This window comes from Lampetra planeri, chromosome 5, assembly GCF_965212315.1.
Source record: "Lampetra planeri chromosome 5, kcLamPlan1.2.h2, whole genome shotgun sequence".
Lineage (NCBI taxonomy): Eukaryota > Metazoa > Chordata > Hyperoartia > Petromyzontiformes > Petromyzontidae > Lampetra > Lampetra planeri.
Genome location: NC_136111.1, coordinates 7,251,786 through 7,273,901, shown reverse-complemented (window position 1 = coordinate 7,273,901; position 22,116 = coordinate 7,251,786). Strand labels below are relative to the sequence as shown.

Genomic DNA, 22,116 nt, shown 5'->3' with positions numbered 1-22,116 from the left:
TGGGGCCGGTGTGGTACGCAGCACGTGGAGCCGTGTGCAACACAGCACGTGGAGCCGTGTGCAAAACAGCACGTGGAGCCGTGTGCAACACAGCAAGTGGGGCCGTGTGCAACACAGCACGTGGAGCCGTGTGCAACACAGCACGTGGAGCCGTGTGCAAAACAGCACGGGGAGCCGTGTGCAACACAGCAAGTGGGGCCGTGTGCAACACACCACGTGGGGCCGGTGTGGTACGCAGCACGTGGAGCCGTGTGCAAAACAGCACGTGGAGCCGTGTGCAACACAGCACGTGGAGCCGTGTGCAAAACAGCACGTGGAGCCGTGTGCAACACAGCAAGTGGGGCCGTGTGCAACACAGCACGTGGAGCCGTGTGCAACACAGCACGTGGAGCCGTGTGCAAAACAGCACGTGGAGCCGTGTGCAACACAGCAAGTGGGGCCGTGTGCAACACACCACGTGGGGCCGGTGTGGTACGCAGCACGTGGAGCCGTGTGCAAAACAGCACGTGGAGCCGTGTGCAACACAGCACGTGGAGCCGTGTGCAAAACAGCACGTGGAGCCGTGTGCAACACAGCACGTGGAGCCGTGTGCAACACAGCAAGTGGAACCGTGTGCAACACAGCAAGTGGGGCCGTGTGCAACACAGCACGTGGGGCCGTGTGCAACACAGCACGTGGAGCCGTGTGCAACACAGCAAGTGGGGCCGTGTGCACACGAAGTTTGGAGGGGATTGACACCACCACACCCCTCTCCACCCTCATTCCTTAACTGTCTCCCTCCACTCCAAAATGGAGAAGTGGGGGAGCTTTGCAGTGATAACACTGTGTAACCAAAAAACGTGTTTTTTTCTTCCTGGGTAGTAAGTGTTATTTCCTAATTCCTTATGCCTCAAAAGTTCAGAAAATGGCTAATATTCCCCACAAACCTTGCTTTTGGAAATTTACCTATTTTCAATGAGAAAACGTGTACATTTGTGTCTTTCGTTCACATAAAGTCCTGGTCACAAATTAAAAGTGTGTGGGGAATAATAGCCATTTTCTGTACTTTTGAGGCATAAGCATTAAAAAAATAACACTTAGTACCCAAAAACAAAAATTATGTTACACAGTGTAATTAGTGCAGAGTAAAGGCCATCCCTGTTCTCTGATGTGCTGTTGTCGGTCGCGGTCAAACCCGAATGCACGTCAGACGAGAGCCGTACGCAACGGTAACAATTGGACAATTCTCGCTGTGTGCACAGTCTTTAGCTATTCCCGATGCGAGGGTTGGCAGAACACTTCCAATCCCGCTGCATGGAGGCCGCGGGGTGTTTGCTAATGCGTTGGCAGTCGAGAACGGCCACTGGGTTCAGGAACCCATCTGCGAGATCCCTTGGCATCCCCTGTTATGTTGGGTTATTTAATAATTTTATGAGTTGCTTGCTTAACTTTTCTCCGTCTTACTCTCGTATCCTTCATTGCATTTTTGAGCCGATGTAACTTTCTGATCCCGGCTCCGACTAAGAATCTGTGAAAAAGTGCTTCGTGGCTCATCAGATTCCCCCAGGATAAATTCACATTCTGATTTCTCCCGCACACATTTCTAACTCCCTCCCGAACACACGAAAAAAAACTGTTTTGAAAGTAAATAAATTTCAATTTTACCGGATAAATAACATTACAGTCGCGTATCGACGATATCAGCGCGAGCGTGCTTTGTGTGTCGCACATTACACGGTAACGAAACCCGTGGGCCTCCCCTAGATCGACTCAGCCTTAAACGAGCACTCCGAGCGGTGTGTTTGTGGTTGGTGATGGAGCCACCCGCCCACTCTCCGTTTGTTGCATCAATTTTAACACTTTGTGTTCATGGCCAGAAACTCGTGAAGGAAGTGAAGAGTGAGCGAGGGCGAGCCTTGTAAAGTAACGACCGGATGGATGTCTTGAGTAAGGATGTCTTGAGTACGGATGTCTTGAGTAAGGATGTCTTGAGTGAGTAAGGATGTCTCGGCTCTTTTAAGTCGGCGGTCTACCACCGGCCAAGGCCGTGTGTGCATTACACATGGGTGGTGTCACCTGCTTCGCCTGCTGCTGCTGCACGCCGCGCGTGCGTGGAGCCGTGTGCACACGAGGAGTGGCTGTCGGAGTGCGGCGGCGGTGGTGGTGGAGGTGCGGCGGTGGTGGTGGTGGTGCAGCGGTGGTGGTGGTGTAGGGGAGCGGCGGCGGTGGTGGTGGTGGAGGTGCGGCGGCGGCGGCGGTGGTGCAGCGGTGGTGGTGGTGTAGGGGAGCGGCGGCGGTGGTGGTGGTGGAGGTGCGGCGGTGGTGGTGGTGGTGGTGCAGCGGTGGTGGTGGTGTAGGGGAGCGGCGGCGGTGGTGGTGGTGGAGGTGCGGCGGTGGTGGTGGTGCAGTGGTGGTAGTGTAGGGGAGCGGCGGTGTAGCTGGTGGTGGTGCAGCGGTTAGCGCGCTGTGCTACTGAGCGGGCGACTCGAGTTCGATTCCCCCAACACCTGTGACGATTATCTGAACCGGGCTTGGGCGCTCCCCTAGGTCGACTCAGCCTAAAAATGAGCATCTGTCGCGGTGTGTAGACAAAGGTGGCTGGGCGTGGCGATGGCCACACACCCCATCGTGTGACGTGCCGGCCTTCATAGGTGCGCGCTATCAGCACTTGCCCCCCTTTGCCTTCGGGGGTCGGGGATGAGGTTACACCTCAACACTTCCTTCCCCTCTTCCTCCACCCACGAGGGAGAAGTTCCTCCTTCTTTACTTTGCGCGCACGATGCCCGTCAGGCTCCAGGCAGTGTTTCGGATGCGAGGGCTGGTGGATCGCACACAGACCGTTTGCGAATTTCTCAAACCCGCCGACTCGGAAGCCAAGCAAACCTGAGCCTGGTTGTGCATCGCATGTCCACGGCAGATGGATGCGACTTCGAGAGCTGATCGCGAGCACAATTAACACATTCCTGCGGAGGGAGCTGGTATGAACGTTGGGTTGCTTGGTCAATGGCCAGGGTCAACGGCGGCGTGGTGTATTCCGCAAATATGCCCGACTGTGAGGGCGGGAACAAGCCGGCGTGAGTAGGTTAAACGTTGAGTTTTATAAGGGCACCACGGGGTGACCAGCCCCTCCCCACCCAGCCCCACCCTCCCACCCAGCCCCTCCCCACCCTCCCCACCCAGCCCCTCACCACCCTCCCCACCCAGCCCCTCCCCACCCAGCCCATCCCCACCCTCCCCTCCCCACCCAGCCCCTCCCTGCACGACGGACGGACGGACACAATAATCCCCTGTGGGCTGGTGTAACCAGGAGGTTCCTACCAGTATAACGTACGCATCGGTACATGCCTACCTGTCTCCAATCCGTGACGACGCAGCCCCGCTGTCTTCGTCTTGTGTCTCCCACTCTTCTGCCTCGGTCTCGTGTCTCCCACTGATGTGCCCATCATCACGTTGAGGCTGCTCGTGATGTGGACTCTGCTCTGTGATGTTTATGAGCAACTTTTGGTCCTCGCGTTACTGCCGCTGACTCAAACAAATGACCTACCGTTCACACGCACACACACAAAATCCCGCTTGTTTATGTTGTGTGTTAGTAAAATGAATGACAGTAACAAACTGTAGTAGCCCTTTTGTCAACCCGCTGCTGGATGAAGCCCTCCCAATGTCGTGTCGGTCATGGGGGGTCACTTGATGCAGCTAATCTGGCTGTGACGGTCCCACCTGATGACGGAGACTTGTGTTGCCTCCGAAACGTCGTGATTTTTTATTTTATTTTATTTTATTTTCATTCATTTTGATGTTTTACCTACGTGACTTTACCGAAAAAACCTAAGAAGATGATTCCTTGCAGTCACGAAAGCTTCAAATCTAGAATCATGGGGGGTTGCTTGACCATACTTCACCATGCTGGGCAGTGCGCATCTTGCGATGGGCCGTGGGGGGTGGCCAGGATCGGTTTAAGATATCGCTCGTCGCTGTTGTTGGCCGTGGCCGGGAATCGAACTCAGGTGGCCAGGATCCATAGCACCTCCAACCACCTGCGCGTTAATATTTAACGTTGTACACGGTGGGCACCGCCTGGAGAAAATCACACGGATATTATTGACTTATTGCGTCAGGGGGCCTCTTGCAGGAGGACACGTCACTAGAACAGCAGTAACGGACAATGGTCGAGGCCAACGATGGAGCGACAGTCAAAGGAGGGAACGCGCCCGAGGAGATTGGAGCACTGATGTCAGCCCGCGTGCAGGTACCACCAGACGGATCGTGTGCATCGTGATCGATGATGAGAGATGAGCACTTGCTTGGAGAGGCCTTGATCCCGCAGTGGATTGATCGTGGCTGATGATGATGATTTATTTGCATCAACGCGAGAAACAACATGCATAATGCAAGGAACAGTAATTCACAATAAAATTAACAAAGTAACTCTCACTTTCCGAAAGGGCATGACCTTGACCTGAAGAGCTGGCAAAACAAAACCCATTTCCTGTCATGGCGTTGAGAATTGCTCGCTAGACACCTGCCGAACAACATGTCTGTATTGCAATGTGGCTAATAGATCTGACGATAATACTGGTAGGAACCTCCTGGTTACACCAGCCCACAGGGGAGTATTGTGTCCGTCCGTCCGTCGTGCAGGGAGGGGCTGGGTGGGGAGGGAGGGGCTGGGTGGGGAGGGTGGGGAGGGGCTGGGTGGGGAGGGTGGGGCTGGGTGTGGAGGGGAGGGGCTGGGTGGGGAGGGTGGGGAGGGGCTGGGTGGGGAGGTGCTGGGTGAAGAGGGTGGGGCTGGGTAGGGCTGGGTGGGGAGGGGCTGGTCACCCCGTGGTGCCCTTATAAAATTCAACGTTTAACCTACTCACGCCGACTTGTGCCCGCCCTCACAGTCGGGCATATTTGCGAAATACACCACGCCGCCGTTGACCCTGGCCATTGACCGAGCAACCCAACGTTCCTACCAGCTCCCTCCGCAGGAATGTGGCAATAAAACAGCAATAAAACAGGTGTTAAGATGTTAAAACTTCACCGCAAGTATTGTGGTTAGGGGCCGTCCATAAATGACGTCACGCGATTTTGGGCGATTTTTGACCCCCCCCCCCCTCGTCACACGGCGTCACAAAATGTCAGACCCCCCCTCAAATATGACGTCACAAAACTCTGCCCCCCCCCCAAATATATAAAACATGCTTCAAATCGCTTTAAACTATTGCCATTGTAGTGCGTATTTAATGTGGCGCTGCACTCTGATGTTGTCACATTTCTCAACCGCCCCCCCTCGTCACACATCGTCACAAATGTCTGACCCCCCTCCCCCCCTAGATGCGTGACGTCATTTATGGACGGCCCCTTAATGCAGACGTGATTCCTTGCAAAAAGGTTTCAGTTTGGTGTTTTAACATTCTAACACAACTAATTTATTGCCAGAACAGGTAAAACCTATTGCTATTTTTTGATACTGGAAAGGGATGTCCCATGATGTTTGAAACTGTACATTGGTTCTGTCTGTGTACTGTACTGCGTGCAGTTTCCTCCCACACTCAAGAGGACATTTTTATCAATGAAGCTCATTCAAACGCGACATTTACATTATTTGTTTTTAATCAGTACCGATTAAACAGGCAGAAAGCGGTCATGAATGGCAGGGGCTCTCAATGCATGCAACTCGGGCCAAGCGTCATTACAAAGCATAATTACAAAGTTGTCAACACGCAATGAATAATAAAGTCCCTCTCCACTAAATTTATCTCGGTTTTAAACAAACACAATTTCTACAGCTCGTGAAATCATTCACCATGTGGGCACGGGTGGCGATTCTAGGGTGCAGTAAATATGTGGGCGGTCGATATAGGCCAGTGTGTTTGGCTCGTGTGAGTTAGAGTTATGGTTGGGGTCTGGTTGGCTACTGGAGACAGGTTAGGGGTAAGGAAAGGGTCTCGTTGAGTAGTGTCAGTGAAGTTAGGGGTTAAGGTCTGGTTGCCGAGTGTGCTTGAGGTTAGCGGTTAGACTCGGATCTGGTTGGAGAGTTTGGTTCGAGTTAAGGTGAGTAGTGCTTGGGTCTGGTTGGCTCGTGTGGTTGGGGTTAGTGTTCGGGTTAAGACCAGTAATCTGATTGGCCAGTCTCGTTACTCTCCCTATAACAGCGTGCTCCGTCCCCCCATGCCTTTTCGTGGCGCCCCCCCTTCCCACTTCATCGCTCGTCCCTTTCGCTCTCCCATCGTCGTTCCTGTCTCTTCCTCCTCATCCTCCTCCACAGCAGTAGGAGTCTCAGCACCCCGTCCACAGGAGTCACCGCATCGCAACGCCGGTCAGCAGCGTCGCCACCGCCGCCGTGCAGAGCCCAAGCATCGCCACTTGCCAGCGGCCCCGTCCGATAGAACCGGGGCCACCGGGACCTCCACCGCAGCAATCACCCTCGTCTCGCTCGTACCAGCGGCCGAACAGCGTGACGGACAGAGGAGGGCCCTGCAGGCCCACGTCCGAGTTCATGAGACGCCCATCGTCCAGGACCTGCGTGTCCAGTCACACAAAACACCTCGAGTGGAAACCTCCCCTGGATTGGCACGGATTTAAACAGGAAGCTAAGGGAATATCGTCCGTCCCGTTGTTTTATCTCGACTGACCCCCCCCCCCTTGAGAAAAGACACTGCTGCTGCTACAACTTTCAAACAAGACGCAAATATTTGCAAAAAGAAACGCGGCCATTTGCGCACTTGTGAAAGTAAAAAAAGAAACCCATCGGTATTTTCCCGAAGAAGCGATTTGTGGCCCTCTCAGGTCACCATCAAAATACATTTGAGCAAATGTGACCGACTGACAGCAGCTGCGATGTGGCGGATAGACAACCGTGGACCGGTGTCTTCGTGATTAGGACTCGTCAACAGGGCAGCATTGGTCGCCAATGCTCACTGCTGCAAAGTCTGCCTTAGGGAACCAACCGTGGGTGTGTATAGTGCAGTCCAACTCAAAGAGCATTGAGGTGTTTACAGCCAGTGCTGGATATTTCACATTCCTATAGAGTTCCTGGGGGGGGATGCATTATCCCAATAGGGAAAGCACTGTTATTTACTCAATTAGGCACTCTTTCTCTCTGGCCTCCCTCTGTGACATGGCCAAGAGGCAATCGCAGTGTTATCGATGACAGTGTTGAGTTTGTATTGTTGGTTGGAAAGCATTACTTAGTGAACAGAGCCCAGGGCAATAGAGCGTGTGTTCGTGCGTGCGTGTGCGCGTCACAGCACCACGTTGCGCCCACAAAATGATCGGCGACTGCGTTGGTACGGTGGACGTAGAATGACTCCTACGACGCTGACGACGATGACGACGAGGATGATGATGATGGTCATGACGGACGATCAGATGCCGTGCGTGCGTGCGTGCGTGCGATGACGTCGCCCCCCGCGCACCTGGAACTGCCCTGGAGCGAGATCCACGCCGCTCAGCAGCACCTCGGGGAAGACGTGGCGGGTGCCGAACGTCCCGGACAGAGAGAAGCGGGAGAAGCGCGTGGCTGCCTCCTCCGTGGGATGGCCGCACGTCTCCTTCTCGGCTCCGGCGCACTTGAGCAGCGTGCAGATCTACAGGTCATGCACCGCGGGGTGAGGCACGGGTTGAAATGGGGTGATGCGGTGCTGACATGTTAACTACCTCGCCTGCTATACAAGGAGGTCGTGGTTTGGATTCCGACCCTAATGTATGTATTTTTGGATTTTTCTCTGGCTCCTCCGGGTTTTCACTCCATATTTAGAAACATGCCTTTGGAGTATTTGGCTGCTATACATTTCCACGTGATAAACCACTTCGTTGGGCTATCATTTGTCTCCAGGTCACTTCTTAAAAAGAGCTATATAGCTCAATGGGCCTTACCTGGGAAAAAAAAAATATTTCAGTTTAGAATTAACGGCACGTGGAGAGAGGTGTGCTCACAAACAGCGCGAAGCCACGGCCTCTGTAGTGCTATGTACGTGGGTATGCTGAACTTCTTTCACACCATACGGAGCCTACCATGCTATTCGGAGGTGCGGGAGGAAGGACAACAAACTGAACATTAAAAGCAATTCTCAAGAAATTATTTTTCAATAGAGATTACGTAAGTGTACAGCTCCAGTGGTTTGGCAATATCGGCAGGAAGAGCGTTCCAGACGACCACAGCGCATCTGAAAGCACGCAATGCGGTGACTGTATTTACACACCGCACCAGCTACTCATTTGAGGCTGAGTCGACCTAAGGAAGGCCCAGGACGGATTGAGAAAATAGTCACTGGTGTTGGCCATGAGCGGAAATCGAACTCGGGTTGCTGGGTTCGTGGTGCGGCATGCTAACCGCTACACCCACCGGTCCCCACCAATAACACCAACAGCCGCAATTTGCTACAAAACGACGGTGACGTCACCACAGCCCTCGTACCAGACTAGGTGCTAGGCACCACCGCCACCACAACCACCATCGCCGTCACAGGCGATGCTACCTGCAGGTAGTACTGCCCCTCCACCACGTGCAGGCCGCTGAACGCCCCCAACGCGTGCAGCTCCCCGGCTGCCCGCGGCTCCTCGGCCGCCTCCGTGGTGAACTCCAGGTGGCAGCACAGCTCCCCGTGGCACACGGACGCGTTCCCGGCGCCGGCGGCCAGCAGCACCATGGTGAAGGGGTCGTGAAACACGTCGGCGGTGAAGGAGGGTGGCGACGAGGCGCCCGGCGAGGGGGGCGCCAGTGCGGAGGCGTGGCGGCCCCAGTCGGGCCGCTGGTACCCCGGAGCCCGTGGGCTCACGTCGAGGTCGGCGAGCAGCAGGTGCCCGCTGCCGGTGACGGCGTCGTAGTGGTAGGCGCGGGCGCCGTCCGGGCTGTAGATGCCGCTGCCTGCGGTGGGATGCGTGCCGTGAAAGGCGAGATTTTGTTGTTGTTATGTTGCGCGCACAAGCCTTTGCGACAGTGTTCTTAGCTAATGTTCAGAGGTGGAGGGAGGGAGGGTGGGGGGGGCTCACTTTCGCCAAGAAGACATCATCAAGTGTGAGGGCCCCCACACATTTGAAACCATTGGGGGTTTGACAGCAGCATAATATGGGGGCGGTTTCATATTTGTGTATTGTCGCGGGCCGCATTAAAGGCGGCCTGCAGGCCTTGCAATGAAGAACACTGCTTTACAACTGCGGTTGTAAGTGTTGATCCACGAGCACCGTCCATCTGTGGTGCCACGACCGCGGAGCCACTCCGCAAGCGCCGCGACTCCCCCCCTACCCTCGCCCTGAACGCACACACACACGTAGTGTCCCGGCGGGGGATCACCTGGCACCACGGTTAATCATCCGAAGGGCCCCTAGGTGGCAAGTACCGCGGTTTCCCGGTGCCAGGAGATTGGCTGACCCCCCCAGGACACATTGCGGCCCACCCTAAATTGGCTTAAAATTATATGGGCGCACGAGCCATCGGCAATGAGTCACTCACAGCACCGTGGAGGGGCCAGGGTGAAATATTAAGCGAACACCGCAGACGTTGAGGTCAGAGGGAAATCCCAGTGCACACTCGTGGGTGTGCATTCGCCAGCCGGGCGGCCTCACGGCGTGCGCATTTGCGCTGCTGTTTAAGGCTAGTCTTTGTGTGGAGCGGCTGCGTGGGCGGATGCGCGGCGAGAGTGAGGGCAGAGCCACAGCACGAGCGCTCGTTAAAATAATCGCCTGCAGGTGCGCGCGTGTCCGCGTCGCTGCTGTAGTGTTAACTGTCGTACGCGTGTTAGAATATAAATGTCAGCAGGGAGGCGCGCGTTCGCGCCGCCGCTGTAGCATTACCGTATTTTCCCGCATATAACCCGCGGGGTATACCACTTTTTACAAACAAAACAAGACCCTGCGGGGTATATGGAGGTGCGGGCTATCCCAAAAATATTTTCACGTGTGGCGTGTCTAAATCGTTTAATTTTTTCATGGTAGGACTATCTACTATGCAACACTTACCTTTGACTAAAGCACTGCTGAATAAACCACTCACACTAAATTGCACATGTTATCACGTTTTAAATTATTATAATTGTTTGTACAATTAAACGGCAATGTTTGAAGTGGGCGCACTTTGTTTACCGGCGACGGGAGAGCTGGGGGGAGAGAGAGGTGGGGGGTTGGGGGCGAGGCAACGGCGTTACCGTAGTGCCGCTATTGTTTGCGCAGTGCGCAATCTACCAGTGCTAAAACTGCACTTATTATCGACCATTTATGTGTTACTTGTTTATTGGATATTTACTTTTGTTACTTATTTACTGTTTTAAGTTCACTCGTTTCCGGTTAGTTTGTTTTCTTTGTGCACGTTATGACTTTAGTGTTAACAATTGATAGTGGAATGTATTACAAATGTAAACTTCGTATTAATATGATGGAATTAAGCTGCGGTAACGACGTTAAATATATGAATGCATGCGGGTATATGGAGGTGCGGGCTATCTGAAATTTGTTTTACACAAAACGCTATTTTTCCGGGGTATATGCGTATGCGGGCTATATGCGGGAAAATACGGTAGTCATAGTGCGTGCGTGGGTTATGATATAAATCGCCCGCAGAAGCGTGCATGTTCGTGCTGCCGCTTTAGCGTTGGTCGTGGTGCGGGCGCATATTAAAATATAAGCGTTAGCAGGGGTGCACGCGTTCACGCAGCCGCCTTCGCATTAGTGGTGGTGTACGTGAGCGTGTGCGGAGTAACCCCGTGCGGCGGTGAGCCAGCACTTTAGCTATGTTTCTCCGAGAGGGCGCTTGCGCGGGAGGACCGATCACACAATCGGCGGGGGCCCGGCGGGAGCTGAGAGATGCGGTGGAGGAGGGAGTGAAGGGGGCGAATGTAGCACTCCACCTCCCCAGCGAGGGCGGTGGGGCAGGCGTCGGCCCCCACACATCCGTTGGTCTGCCCGTCCCGTCTTGTCCGCCCGGAAAGAACTGTCTAGTGACACGGAAACTGAAAGCTAGCGCCGGGAGCAAAATTAATTTGCTCTGGTTTGTTTTTGGCACATTTTTCTATTTCGAAGTTTATCAACTTTTCATCTCTGGGTTTCGGGCAACCCTTCGTTGATTCACTCGTCCCGTTTTGATTTGAGTAAGTCTCTTATAACGGCACAACTTCACCTCACAGTGTTGTTCGGTATTGGATCGTCTTTACGAGAAGTATCATGCATGCACCCTCTGTTACAGAGACGGACGGACACCTCGAATGCAGTAACGCTCTCCACAGACGGACGTACAGACATAGTGCAGTCCACGCTTAACCATCTCGGTTGAAAAAACGTCAAGGCCCCGGCTAGGCCCCCCACCCCTCTCACCGGTCATGCGGTTGGTGGTGTTGTGCGTGTTGGCGGCGAGCATGTTGACGGCCATGCCCATGGCCCACGCCGAGTGGAACTGCACGGCGCTCAGGTGCGGCAGCACGTTCATCCACGCTGTGGGGAAGAGCACCGTGTCGACGGCGCCCTCCTCCACCAGCTGCACGGCCGGCGCGCGGAACAGGATGTCGAAGCATGTGAAGACCCCGAGCCGCCCAAAGTCTGTTTCCACGATGACCTGCGCGCGTAACCCACGCGACGACCATGGCCGTCCGTAGCCGGGGAGGGGGGGGCGGCCGGAGAGGTTGCGGGGAAAATCACACTATGTGGACTTCCCCCCCCCCCCCCCAACTAAACCAGAAGTATATTCTTGGTTCTTTCGGTAAAGTCACGTAGAAGGGAAATAATAAAATAATAATTTAAAAACTATAAACTTTTCACGACGTTTCGATTGCAACACAAGCAATCATCATCAGGTGTGAAAACCACAGCTTTACCGAAAGAACCAAGAATATGAATTCCTGGAGTCACGAAAGCTTTAAATCGAAATTTAAACCAGAAGTATTACATCTCACACCGTGATGTGAAAGCATACCACCCCCCCTCCTCCCCCCCCCCCCCAAAGCGCGGGGCCCGGGGCAGTCGCCCCGGTTTGCCGTACCCTCGGGACGGCAATGCATGCAATGATGAGTTGCGTTCAAGTCCCCCCCCCACCGTCCCCCACCACCCACTCAGCCAGTCCGTCAGGTCGCTTGGACAGCTGCGACCCGTTGTGTTGTTCTGTGACGCGTATGGCCCCTGACATAGCAGCAGGTTGCGGCGTCATTGGGACATCTGATGGGTCCATGATAAGGGAAGGCCCCGGCAAGGTCTCCACCAGGCCGGTGAGGGATGTCTGCCTGACCTGACATTGGTGGTGAACTTTCACTCTTTGTATGATGTAAGTGGTTGAGATTTAGAGCTTTGTTCGATGTCAATGGTTGAGCTTTAGGGCTCAACCAATATTGGCGAACATCACTAATATATCAGGAACCCCATCCCCCACCCGTCTAACAAGAGTGGACTCGAAACTTTCCTGGGTAATGGATATTATTAGTTTGCACAGACCACAATCATTAATATTCATACGCACGACTTGGTACACGCCTCTCCAGCAAATGAGTCGACTCGAGAGACGGATTGACGCGTCGTCTCCACGGGCCTACCTGTGTGGGCTCGGCAGGTTGGTCAAACTGATCTTCGCCCATGAAGAGTCGATACTGTGGGAACAAAGGCAAATATTCTCTGCGTAGCCTAACATAGACTGGTGGGGCGAGTGCTATTATCGAGTACATATTAAGTGTGCACGTAGCACGAGGCACTGCGGTGTGGCCAGCACCCGGCCCGGCCGCTTTTGTCTCTCCTTGATGTTTTACGCACAGCCTCGGTTACTCGGTTAAGACTACATCGAAGTAGGGGCGATGTAGAACTGGGTTAAAGTATCGCTCGCCAACGACGTTAAACCGTGACTGGAAATCGGAACTTGGGTCTCGTAGCGCAGTGCGCGAAACACCTTGCCGCCGTTCCACTGTAGGAACATGCACGCACATTGGTTAGGTGCTCTGCAAACGACAGTGTAGCACCGGGGTTTATTTACCAGGTGAGGCCCACTGAGCTACGTAGCTCTTTTTCAGAAGCGACCTGGCCACAAATGATAGCTCAACGAAGTGGCTTATCACGTTGAAATATATAGCAGCCAAATACTCTAAATATATGTTTTTCAATGTTGAAGGGAAAACCGGAGGACCAGGAGGAAAATCCATGCGACCACGGGGAGAGAGAACATGCAAACTCCAAATATACAGGCGTCAGGGTTGGGATCTAACCCACGACCTCCTGTATACCAGGCGAGGTAGTTAACATCTCGCCACCGTGGCACCAAGTCCAGGTTTTCCAGTCTTTGGTGATATTTTGTCCGAATCGTTCGATATGTTGTATCGAGGCCCGAATTGCGTGGATTAACACGACGGTGAGTTGTTATTGGTTATCCTTGCTGTGATTCTAATTCTGTGATTTTTTTTGTACTAGTCCGAGACTTGGGAAACGCGTCTCGAAGCTTCCGCACCTTGTGATAGCGTCCCACCAGGCGGCCGAGCCGGTCCAGCACCACGTCCGTGTTGAACTGGTAGCGCGAGTCCGGTGGGCAGCGCGGGTCGCTCCCCCTGTCGCACTCCTTCCCGTCGCCCAGGTTCGCCACCAGGTACACACTCAGGTTGCGCGCCAGGCAGCTGAGCCTCGACAGCACCGAGCCCGGTTCCGGATCGTTTGCGCTTGCCCGGTGGAGGGGGGGAGGAGGAGGAGGAGGAGAGGCAATGCTGTGAATCGATGTGGCTCAACAACTGTCACCAGTCACGGACTGGGACTAAATATCGGCCCAGCTATTTGTAAACACACCGGCCCAGATTCGGGCATGGGCATTTTTTTTTTCAATGGGTTGTGCGACAAACTGCATACGAGTAGCCCGATGTGCGATGTGACGAATTCGCGTGATTTTGCTGTGCGATCTCATTGGCCCATTTGAGTCGGTCCAAAAAACAAATGGGCCGGTGAGAAAGAATCTTTCAAGTTGCTGAATATGGGGACTTAATGCCAACTGAGGGTGTAAATAAGCAATGAAGCATACACATTCGATGTAATTAAATATTTTAATAACAACAATATATGTATATATGTATTTTTGGGGTTAAAAAAATATGTATATATATTCTATTTTACTCTGATCACAATTTTCCCACACAGACCGGCCCATCGGAGTGCCCTATGGCCAGTCTGGGCCAGGCTGTCGCTGTGAAGGAACGACGTCGGTGGGACAGCAGAAGTTGTGTATGGTGCTGGAGAGAAATGTGTGTTACGAGTTGGCAGTTGACGGTTATTTTAATGGCAAGACGGCAGCTGCTGGTGGTGGGGGGGTTCCCGTTGTGAGATTAACTTTTTCATTCTTGCGTAGGATGAAAATATGTGCGGGAGCTAAATGCCAATGTCGATACCTGCAGTGGTTTCACTACACGGTCCATAGTTTTGGTTGCATGGCCACAATCACATGACCGTAGCTTTCATACCGTAGCTTTCCTTTAATTTTCAATTTATGTAGGAAGTGTGCCCATCGGCCTGTGTGTCTTCTGATGCAGTTGATGGTTACACTGGTGTCTTTGAAGAGGTCACCTCGGAGTGGACGACGGTAGAATGACTTCACGTGGGAAGATAAACTCACCTGCGAGGTTCACAACTGGGAAGATGATGTGATCTTGCAGACGGATCTTTACCTGGGAGGCTGTTCACAGGGCACCCAGCCAAGCTGAGTGCTCGGATCGAGAATGTCCTCCATATAGAACTGCGCCTCTTCCCGTGAGAGCGTCCATCCGTACAGACCGTCCTCCGGACTCACCACGATGTCCGCTCCCTGGGTTGGTGCCACGTGAGCGCGCGGGTGAGACCTCGTCTCTCGTGAAAGAGAGCTAGGGACGTCGTCTCGTCATCTCGTGCAAGAGAGGCAGAGCAAACACTCAAAAACACGCACAGCAACATCACGACCCAAGCGTTGGAATCTCCCTCGATGAATTAAGAGGCTACATTTTTATTATAGGGGGCCAGATGGCTTGAAAGTTACAGAGCACTGAGCTGGCAGACTGCTGAGTCCTGGGTTCGAATCCAGGTGTCAGCTGCCTCTGAATTGACCGCGTTTTCAAGTGTAGTATTTCACAAACAAAACAAAACATATATATATAGTTCTGTAACTTCCATTCAGCTAAATTCCAAACACACACTCGCGGGCCCTGCTGAAGTTCCTGCGACCACTCCTTCGCTGCGCCGGTGTTGGCTTCAGTTCTTGTCTCGAGGTGGTGCAGCAGCATCGCCGTGTGAATTCAAGCACGTTACATTTAAAACATTGTGTGCTTAAGTCATGCGTGCAATTCCCAGCACGCGACAGTTTTGGACAGCGCTGACGACGGGCAAACGTCGAAGCAAGACAGCGGAAAGATCCAGTGCCCGATTAAGCTAGTGCGAGGCCTGTAGCATATGTTGTAAAGGGGCCCTAAATAAAAAAAACACATACATATTTAAAAGACATTTTTAACTTGCATAGTAAAGTAATTGTATTTTTTTCATTTGCTATACAGCCATATAATACGACAAATCACTAACCTTAAACACCCAATCGTTCATAAAAGTTGAAGGCGGTATAGCACTATGGTAATAAAGCAAGTGCAGAATCACTGAAGCGGAATTTATAGCTTGAAAGCATTTAGCGCGAGGCCCTTGAAAGTGCAGGGCCTGTCGCATATGTAGCTGCTTTTGCTACTAGGATAATCTGGCACTGGAGAGATCGATGTCAGTGACCGACGGTGCTGTGAGGGATATCTACTGACTCTACAGTAGTAACTAAGACTCTATAGTAATATCTACTGAACATAGTAGTAACTACTAACTCTATAGTAGTGTCTGCTGACTCTATAGTAGTATCTACCAACTCTTTGTATCTATTGACTGTAGTAGTATTTACTGACCGTAGTAGTATCTACTAACTCTACAGTAATATCTACCGACTCCATAGCAGTATATGCAAACTATACAGTAGTATATACCTACTCTACAGTCGTATCTACCTACTCTATAGTCGTAAATACCGACTCTATAATAGTATATATTGACTCTACTCAATTAACAGAGTGCCGTGGTGAGGCCTAGTCCCGTGCAGAGCCCCCGGTCTCGCCTAGATTGCCCAGCCGGCCAAGGTGGCGCCTTGGCCGGCTGGGGTTGGGCTGCTACCCCCCTCCAACCATCCCCCCACCCGCTCTTCAATAGTAGTATCTATGGACTATAGTAGTATCTACCGACTCTATGGTAGTAACTGCACACATTGGGGTGGGGGGAGAAGAAGACATAACAGTGTGAAGAATTTACGTCAGCGTTGTGTATATTTTTTTGGCATTTTTTACGTGAATGAGGATTTTTCCTCGCCCCCACCAATTGTGTGTGTGTGTTGCAAGGCCAACCACGGGTCAGCGTTCTCGCGCATGCGCAGGTGCTTACTTTGGCGCGAACTCAGCGTAGTAATATATTAATAAATAGTAATAAATTGTTAATTTAACTACTTTACATTTGACAGATGGGAAAAAGAAATCGAGATTTGTCGGTCGGGGGCTTATTGCGTCGTACGTGTTTAGTTTGTTGAAATATAAAGCCAGCAATTTGTGAGTTAAAAGCGTCACAAGGGTGTGTACACAGACAGAGACACAGACAGACAAAAAAATACTTATAAAAGTAAGATAGTACGATTATTGTGTGTTATCTCCTATTGAGGTAGCCAAGGCGTGTTGTTATTGGCCGAACTCACCATACTGGCCGCCTTGTGGATGAGAGGCTCCATGATGTCCAGGTTGCTGTGCATGAGCGTCAGGGCTTCTGCCCGCGTGGGCAGGGTCCCCTGTGCGCGGGTGGGCGGCAGGAGCACGGCATGCTCCAACACCGCCGCCGTGAAGCGGCGTCCAGTGGAGCCCTGAGTAGCTCCCTGGGTGCCCCCCAATAGCGTGGCCAGGGTGAGGAGGGCACCGAACCAGCACCACCAATAATACCCCCGGACTTCCATCAGCAACAGCGTCTGGACGTAACTGCACCTGCACACGTGCTGTTGGGTTTATAGGCGGTGGCAGGGGAGGAGGAAGGGAGTAGCTGAGTCAGCGAGCAAGAGTATGTATGTATCCATAAGAGGCGGTTTTTTTTTGGGTTAGATCGTGTGAATATAAATGTTTCGTTAAATCCACCACCACCCTGCACAGCCAATTAGTACGGTTTGTCACATAAACAAAAACATGCAATTAGTTGCTAGTGCAGCACACCGGTGTGTTGGAGAGTAAACCCACGACATTTACAATTCAAGTACAACGTTTCGCCAGTAATTACAACCAGCCTCATCAGGCGACAGGCAGAATTGTGTACGGATGTTATATATATGTTGAACTTTTTTAGCACTCTACGTAGCCAACCATGCTAATGGACCGTTCATAAATGACGTCACGCGATTTTGGCCGATTTTTGACCCCCCCCCCCCCATCGTCACACGGCGTCACAAAAAGTCAGACCCCCCCCCCCTCAAATATGACGTCACAAAGCTCTGCATCCCCCCAAATGAAACATGCTTCAAATCGCTTAAACTATTGTCATTGTAGTGCGTATTTAATGTGCCACTGCACTCTGATGTTGTAGGAGAAAACATTTATTTAAAAAGTCTATTTAATTAAGTAGAACGTGTTGTCTATATGTATTTAAAGTTGCGTATTTTGATGTGACATTTCTCAAATCCCCCCCCCCCCCGTAACACATCGTCACAAATGTCTGAACCCCCCCCCCAGGTGCGTGACGTCATTTATGGACGGCCCCTAACCGGAGGTGCGGGGGAAAGACAACAAACTGAACTTTAGCACCCAATAGAAATGGCTGACCTAATTGTAGCAGAGAAACCTACGTTAATTTTTCATCGTAGCTATCAGCCGTAATCAATCCATTGCTGAAGAAATTATTTAAGTCCAAAGATCAAATGTGTTGTTGATCGAATCAAAGCGTCACTGCTCTGCACAAAATACAGTTACATTCGGGTAAAGTTTATGTTTTTTAAATATTATTTTATGTTTACATGTACTGTACAGTGTTGTCCGTTTTTTGGCTGCCACTCCGTAAAATGAAGACGTCCGCCAACGAGACGGAGCGATGACATCAGCTTCGCTTGCAGGTGCTAGGTTGATTATCACATGACGGAATGATATGGGATGGCGTCGGTGTGGTCTTCATCGAGCCGGGAATTGACCATGGCTGACGATGCTATTGCGTTGGAGTTGTAAGCCAAATTACAAATTCCTTTCTCAATAAATTCCATAACAAGCGCATTGCCTCATTTGGAAGACCATGCAGAGTAATCCAGAGAAAACCCAATAGGTAATGAGAGGGAATAACACTTAAAACACCGCACGGACGGCTTGAGGATTCACGACTCCACTTCTTGTACTGCCATAACCTCATAGCCAGCCCAACGATGTTCGGCAATCTCACAATCTTTACATGATCCACCAACCCTTGTCTCCAGAGAGTAGGATCGCATTTGAGCGCCACCGCGCCACCGCACCTATAAAACTAGAAACTACTTTTTTTTATTTTACCAGGTAAATGTGGAGGGGAAAACCGCAGGACCTGGAGAAACATCCACACGACCATGGGGAGAACCTGCAAACTGCACATATAAAACAGGCGTCAGGGTCTCTGGATCGAGCCCATGACCTCCTGCATACCAGACCCAAAAGTTAACTTCCCGCCCAATGTTGCGCCCTCATTATATCAGCACGTAAAATGCTTTAAGCAAGTCAGTAAAGTCGAGTTGACGCACGGATGGTGTACAACTCCAACATGCATTTCAGAAAAACAAAAGCGATTAGTGAAATGCACATTTGCACCTGGTTTTTTAGTTTTGTTTTGCACTGGTTTGGGTTTCTGAGGTATTTGAGCAACGCTTTCATCAGTTTGGCCGGTTTAATTTTTTTTCATAATCAGTCCCTAAGTGGCAACGCGGCTTGACAACGGAGTTTCATTCATATCGGGTCATCTTCCCAAGCCTCCCCCCCCCCCCCCCCCCCCGTGTTACAGACAGATGGACCGAGAAAATGCGTATGCAGCGCCGTCATATCCCGAGCCACCTGCTGGGATGGCTCCTAATCCATCTGCCTGCGTATCCCCAAACTTGGGACTACCCCTCTAGCCCCGAGCTAGCTGCTCGACCTCCTGCTTTTTTTTAATCCGGGTCTTCTGGTGCTCCCTTTTCCTTCCACGTGTATAAACACTCATTAATCGTCTCAAAACACCGAAATATCGAGATTATGTACGTACGTTGTACATCTTTCGCAACACCGTACGGAGTCGACCGTGCTAATCGGAGATGCAGTATAGAGAACTTTAGTGCAACTGTTGCCGCCCGCTCACCGCCTGGCAGCCTTCCTCTTTGTCTACGGTTCCTACTCAGCAATTGTGAGATGCAATTTGAATGAATGATCTTGTTTCTGTTTTATTACACCGCCAGTGCAATATATATATACACTAGCTTGTTTGCCCGTCCTAGGACGGAAGCTGTAATATTTACGAAAAAAATTACCAGAGTATAATTAAACCTTGACTTTAAACTTTCATGACTGCAGGAATTCATATTCTTGGGTCTTTCGGTAAAGTCACGTAGATAGGTTCAAAGAAAATAGCAAAACATATAAAAAAAAACTACGACGTTTCGATCGCAACACAAGCGGTCGTCTTCAGGAAAAGGGGGGTTAGCTTCCAAGGCAGACTGTTTCTAAGGGGTTGAAATGGGCGAATTTGCGAAAAAAAGTGTATCTTTCCACTCGACCTTCTTCTGCGTGAGTGTAAAAATCCACCCACTCATGATTATGAATGAGGGGGGGGGGCTCATGTGGAGGACCCCACCTGTTCATGATTATTAATGAGGGGGGCTGGTCGACGTGGAGTGACGTCACGCGCGTTACACACAGACATTCTTAGCTCGTATTAGTAATAATTGTATGTATGCCCCCCCCCCACACTTATAGTTTTGCAATATCCAGAGCATAATGGACATACACTTGCAGATCATACAGTGAGGGAAACAAGTATTTGATCCCCTGCTGATTGTGTACGTTTGCCCGCTGACAAAGAAATGATCAGTCTATAATTTTAATGGTAGGTTTATTTGAACAGTGAGAGACAGAATAACAACACGTCACTCCACATCGAACAGCCCCCCTCATTAATAATCATGAACATGTGACGTCCTCGAAATGGACATCCCCCCGCCATTAATAATAATTAGCGGGTGACGTCATTCCACATGGGGGGGCGAGGCGCCTCCTCCCCCCTCCTCGGCGTCAATTTACAACCCTCACTACAAAGGCAGAACCCTCACGTCACGCGATCTCCGCTCTTGAGACATCAAAGTAAAAAGGACGTCATGATGAACAAGGGATTATAACCTTTAAATGAAATAAGTCTGTGTCGCCGCTGCCTTACAAATTGCATACGAATGGATGCAATGAATATCACGTTGCGGTCTGCTTTTCGCTTGCAAGTTTCAGATTTACTGCAATACACCCGTCCTTGGACGAGCAAAAGGCGAGTTAATAAGGTTTGTCATGTGTGGGGCCCAACGCCCCCACCCCACAGCCCTCGCAGGTGGGGCACGACGTCCGCCCGTTCCGCTCCCTCCTCCACTGCGTCGGTTGGCTACGTACGGTGCGAGAGAAGTTCAACATACATACTTACAATATTGTGGTTTTCTGGCCTGCACTGTTATTCTGTTATGAAGGGCTTTACAGGTTTGGTCACGGGTCTGTTCGAGGCGATACGGGGTGGAGATTTGCTGTCTTTGTTGCTTGTCGATGTCGCTTGCGTTGGCTAGTTTTTTTGACGATGTCCGATGAACGATGTACAACAGCTAGTCCGCTCTTTCTCAGTGTGTGAGAAAGAGCACGCGTTGACGGGTGTGGAGTTTCACCCGCGTTTTCCCTCTTTGTGTTGACAAAGTCTGATTGTTGATTAACCTCGCAAGCCACATCTTTTATAGTCTGGGAGAAAAAAAAACCCAAAGCCCCTGTTACTTGATAACTTTGCGACAAACACACGTTACGCAAGTCAGATGTTACTGTTGTTGCTTTTACGTGGACTTTAACGCGGAATAGAATTGATTTGCATGTATTACATTCCACGTAAAAAAATCCATTCCATACCATGTTATTCCATTCCACGTATGAGTTTATTGTTTGCAAAGTAGGAGGCTCACATTCCGACACACTCCGCTACGAGATTGTCTTTACATTGAGGTCAATTTGAGGTCAAGGCTTATACAATATTTACCGGTCCAGCCCCGGTTCATTCACGATTCTCTGCGATACGTTTCGTTGAATCGTCACTATTCGATGTCGTTAATCGATGTAATACTCTATTATTTATTTTTGGCATCTGGGTGAATGTAGCTCTTCTACTAATGGCTGCAGGAGTTACATCAACAAATTAAAATGAAACAACTTTTTTTTTATTTTACCTGTTCAGGCCCACTGACCTCTTTTTTCAGGAACGACCTGGTCACAAATGATAGCTCAACGAAGTGGCTTATCATGTGGACATTGAGAGCAGCCAAATACTCTAAACGCATTATTTTAAATGTGGATACAATCTCCAAATACCTCCTTAAATAGTTTCATTTGGGTTAGTTTGCGTAAATGTGTCGTTAAACCCACCACCACCCGACACAGCAAATTCACTACTATAATGAGCCAAGAATGTCTGTGTCCCACGCGTGACGTCACTCCACGTCGACCAGCCCCCCTCATTAATAATCATGAGTGGGTATCGTCACTCCGCATGGAGAACCCCCCCTCATTAATAATCATGAGCAGGGGACGTCACTCCACATCGAACAGCCCCCCTCATTAATAATCATGAACAGGTGACGTCCTCGAAATGGACATCCCCCCGCCATTAATAATAATTAGCGGGTGACGTCATTCCACATGGGGGGGCGAGGCGCCTCCTCCCCTCTCCTCGGCGTCAACCCACAACCCTCACTACAAAGGCAGAACCCTCACGTCACGTGATCTCCGCTATTGAGATATAGAAGTAAAAAGGACGTCATGATGAACAAGGGATTATAACCTTTAAATGAAATAAGTCTGTGTCGCCGCTGCCTTACAAATTGCACACGAATGAATGCAATGAATATCACGTCGTGGTCTGCTTTTCGCTTGCAAGTTTCAGATTTACTGCAATACACTCGTCCTTGGA

At 51.0% G+C, this 22,116-nt stretch overlaps 1 protein-coding gene across 2 annotated transcripts; it reads right to left on the bottom strand.

The window, feature by feature from the left end:
- Positions 1-5,559: 5,559 nt before the first annotated feature.
- LOC144718760 (pantetheinase-like) lies at positions 5,560-20,734 on the bottom strand. 2 transcript variants are annotated; one of them, XM_078594276.1, is made up of 9 exons: positions 20,599-20,734; positions 16,646-16,936; positions 14,574-14,710; positions 13,376-13,580; positions 12,477-12,530; positions 11,272-11,509; positions 8,445-8,833; positions 7,383-7,553; positions 5,560-6,486 (listed from the first exon to the last, which is right to left on the bottom strand). In XM_078594276.1, the coding sequence occupies exons 2-9, from the start codon at positions 16,895-16,897 to the stop codon at positions 6,265-6,267; spliced, it is 1,668 nt and encodes a 555-aa protein (XP_078450402.1). In that variant the 5' UTR covers positions 16,898-16,936; positions 20,599-20,734; the 3' UTR covers positions 5,560-6,264. The 2 variants fall into 2 exon arrangements, with proteins under 2 accessions (XP_078450402.1, XP_078450403.1); XM_078594277.1 differs by having other exon boundaries at positions 11,272-11,431.
- Between the last annotated feature and the right edge of the window lie 1,382 nt (positions 20,735-22,116).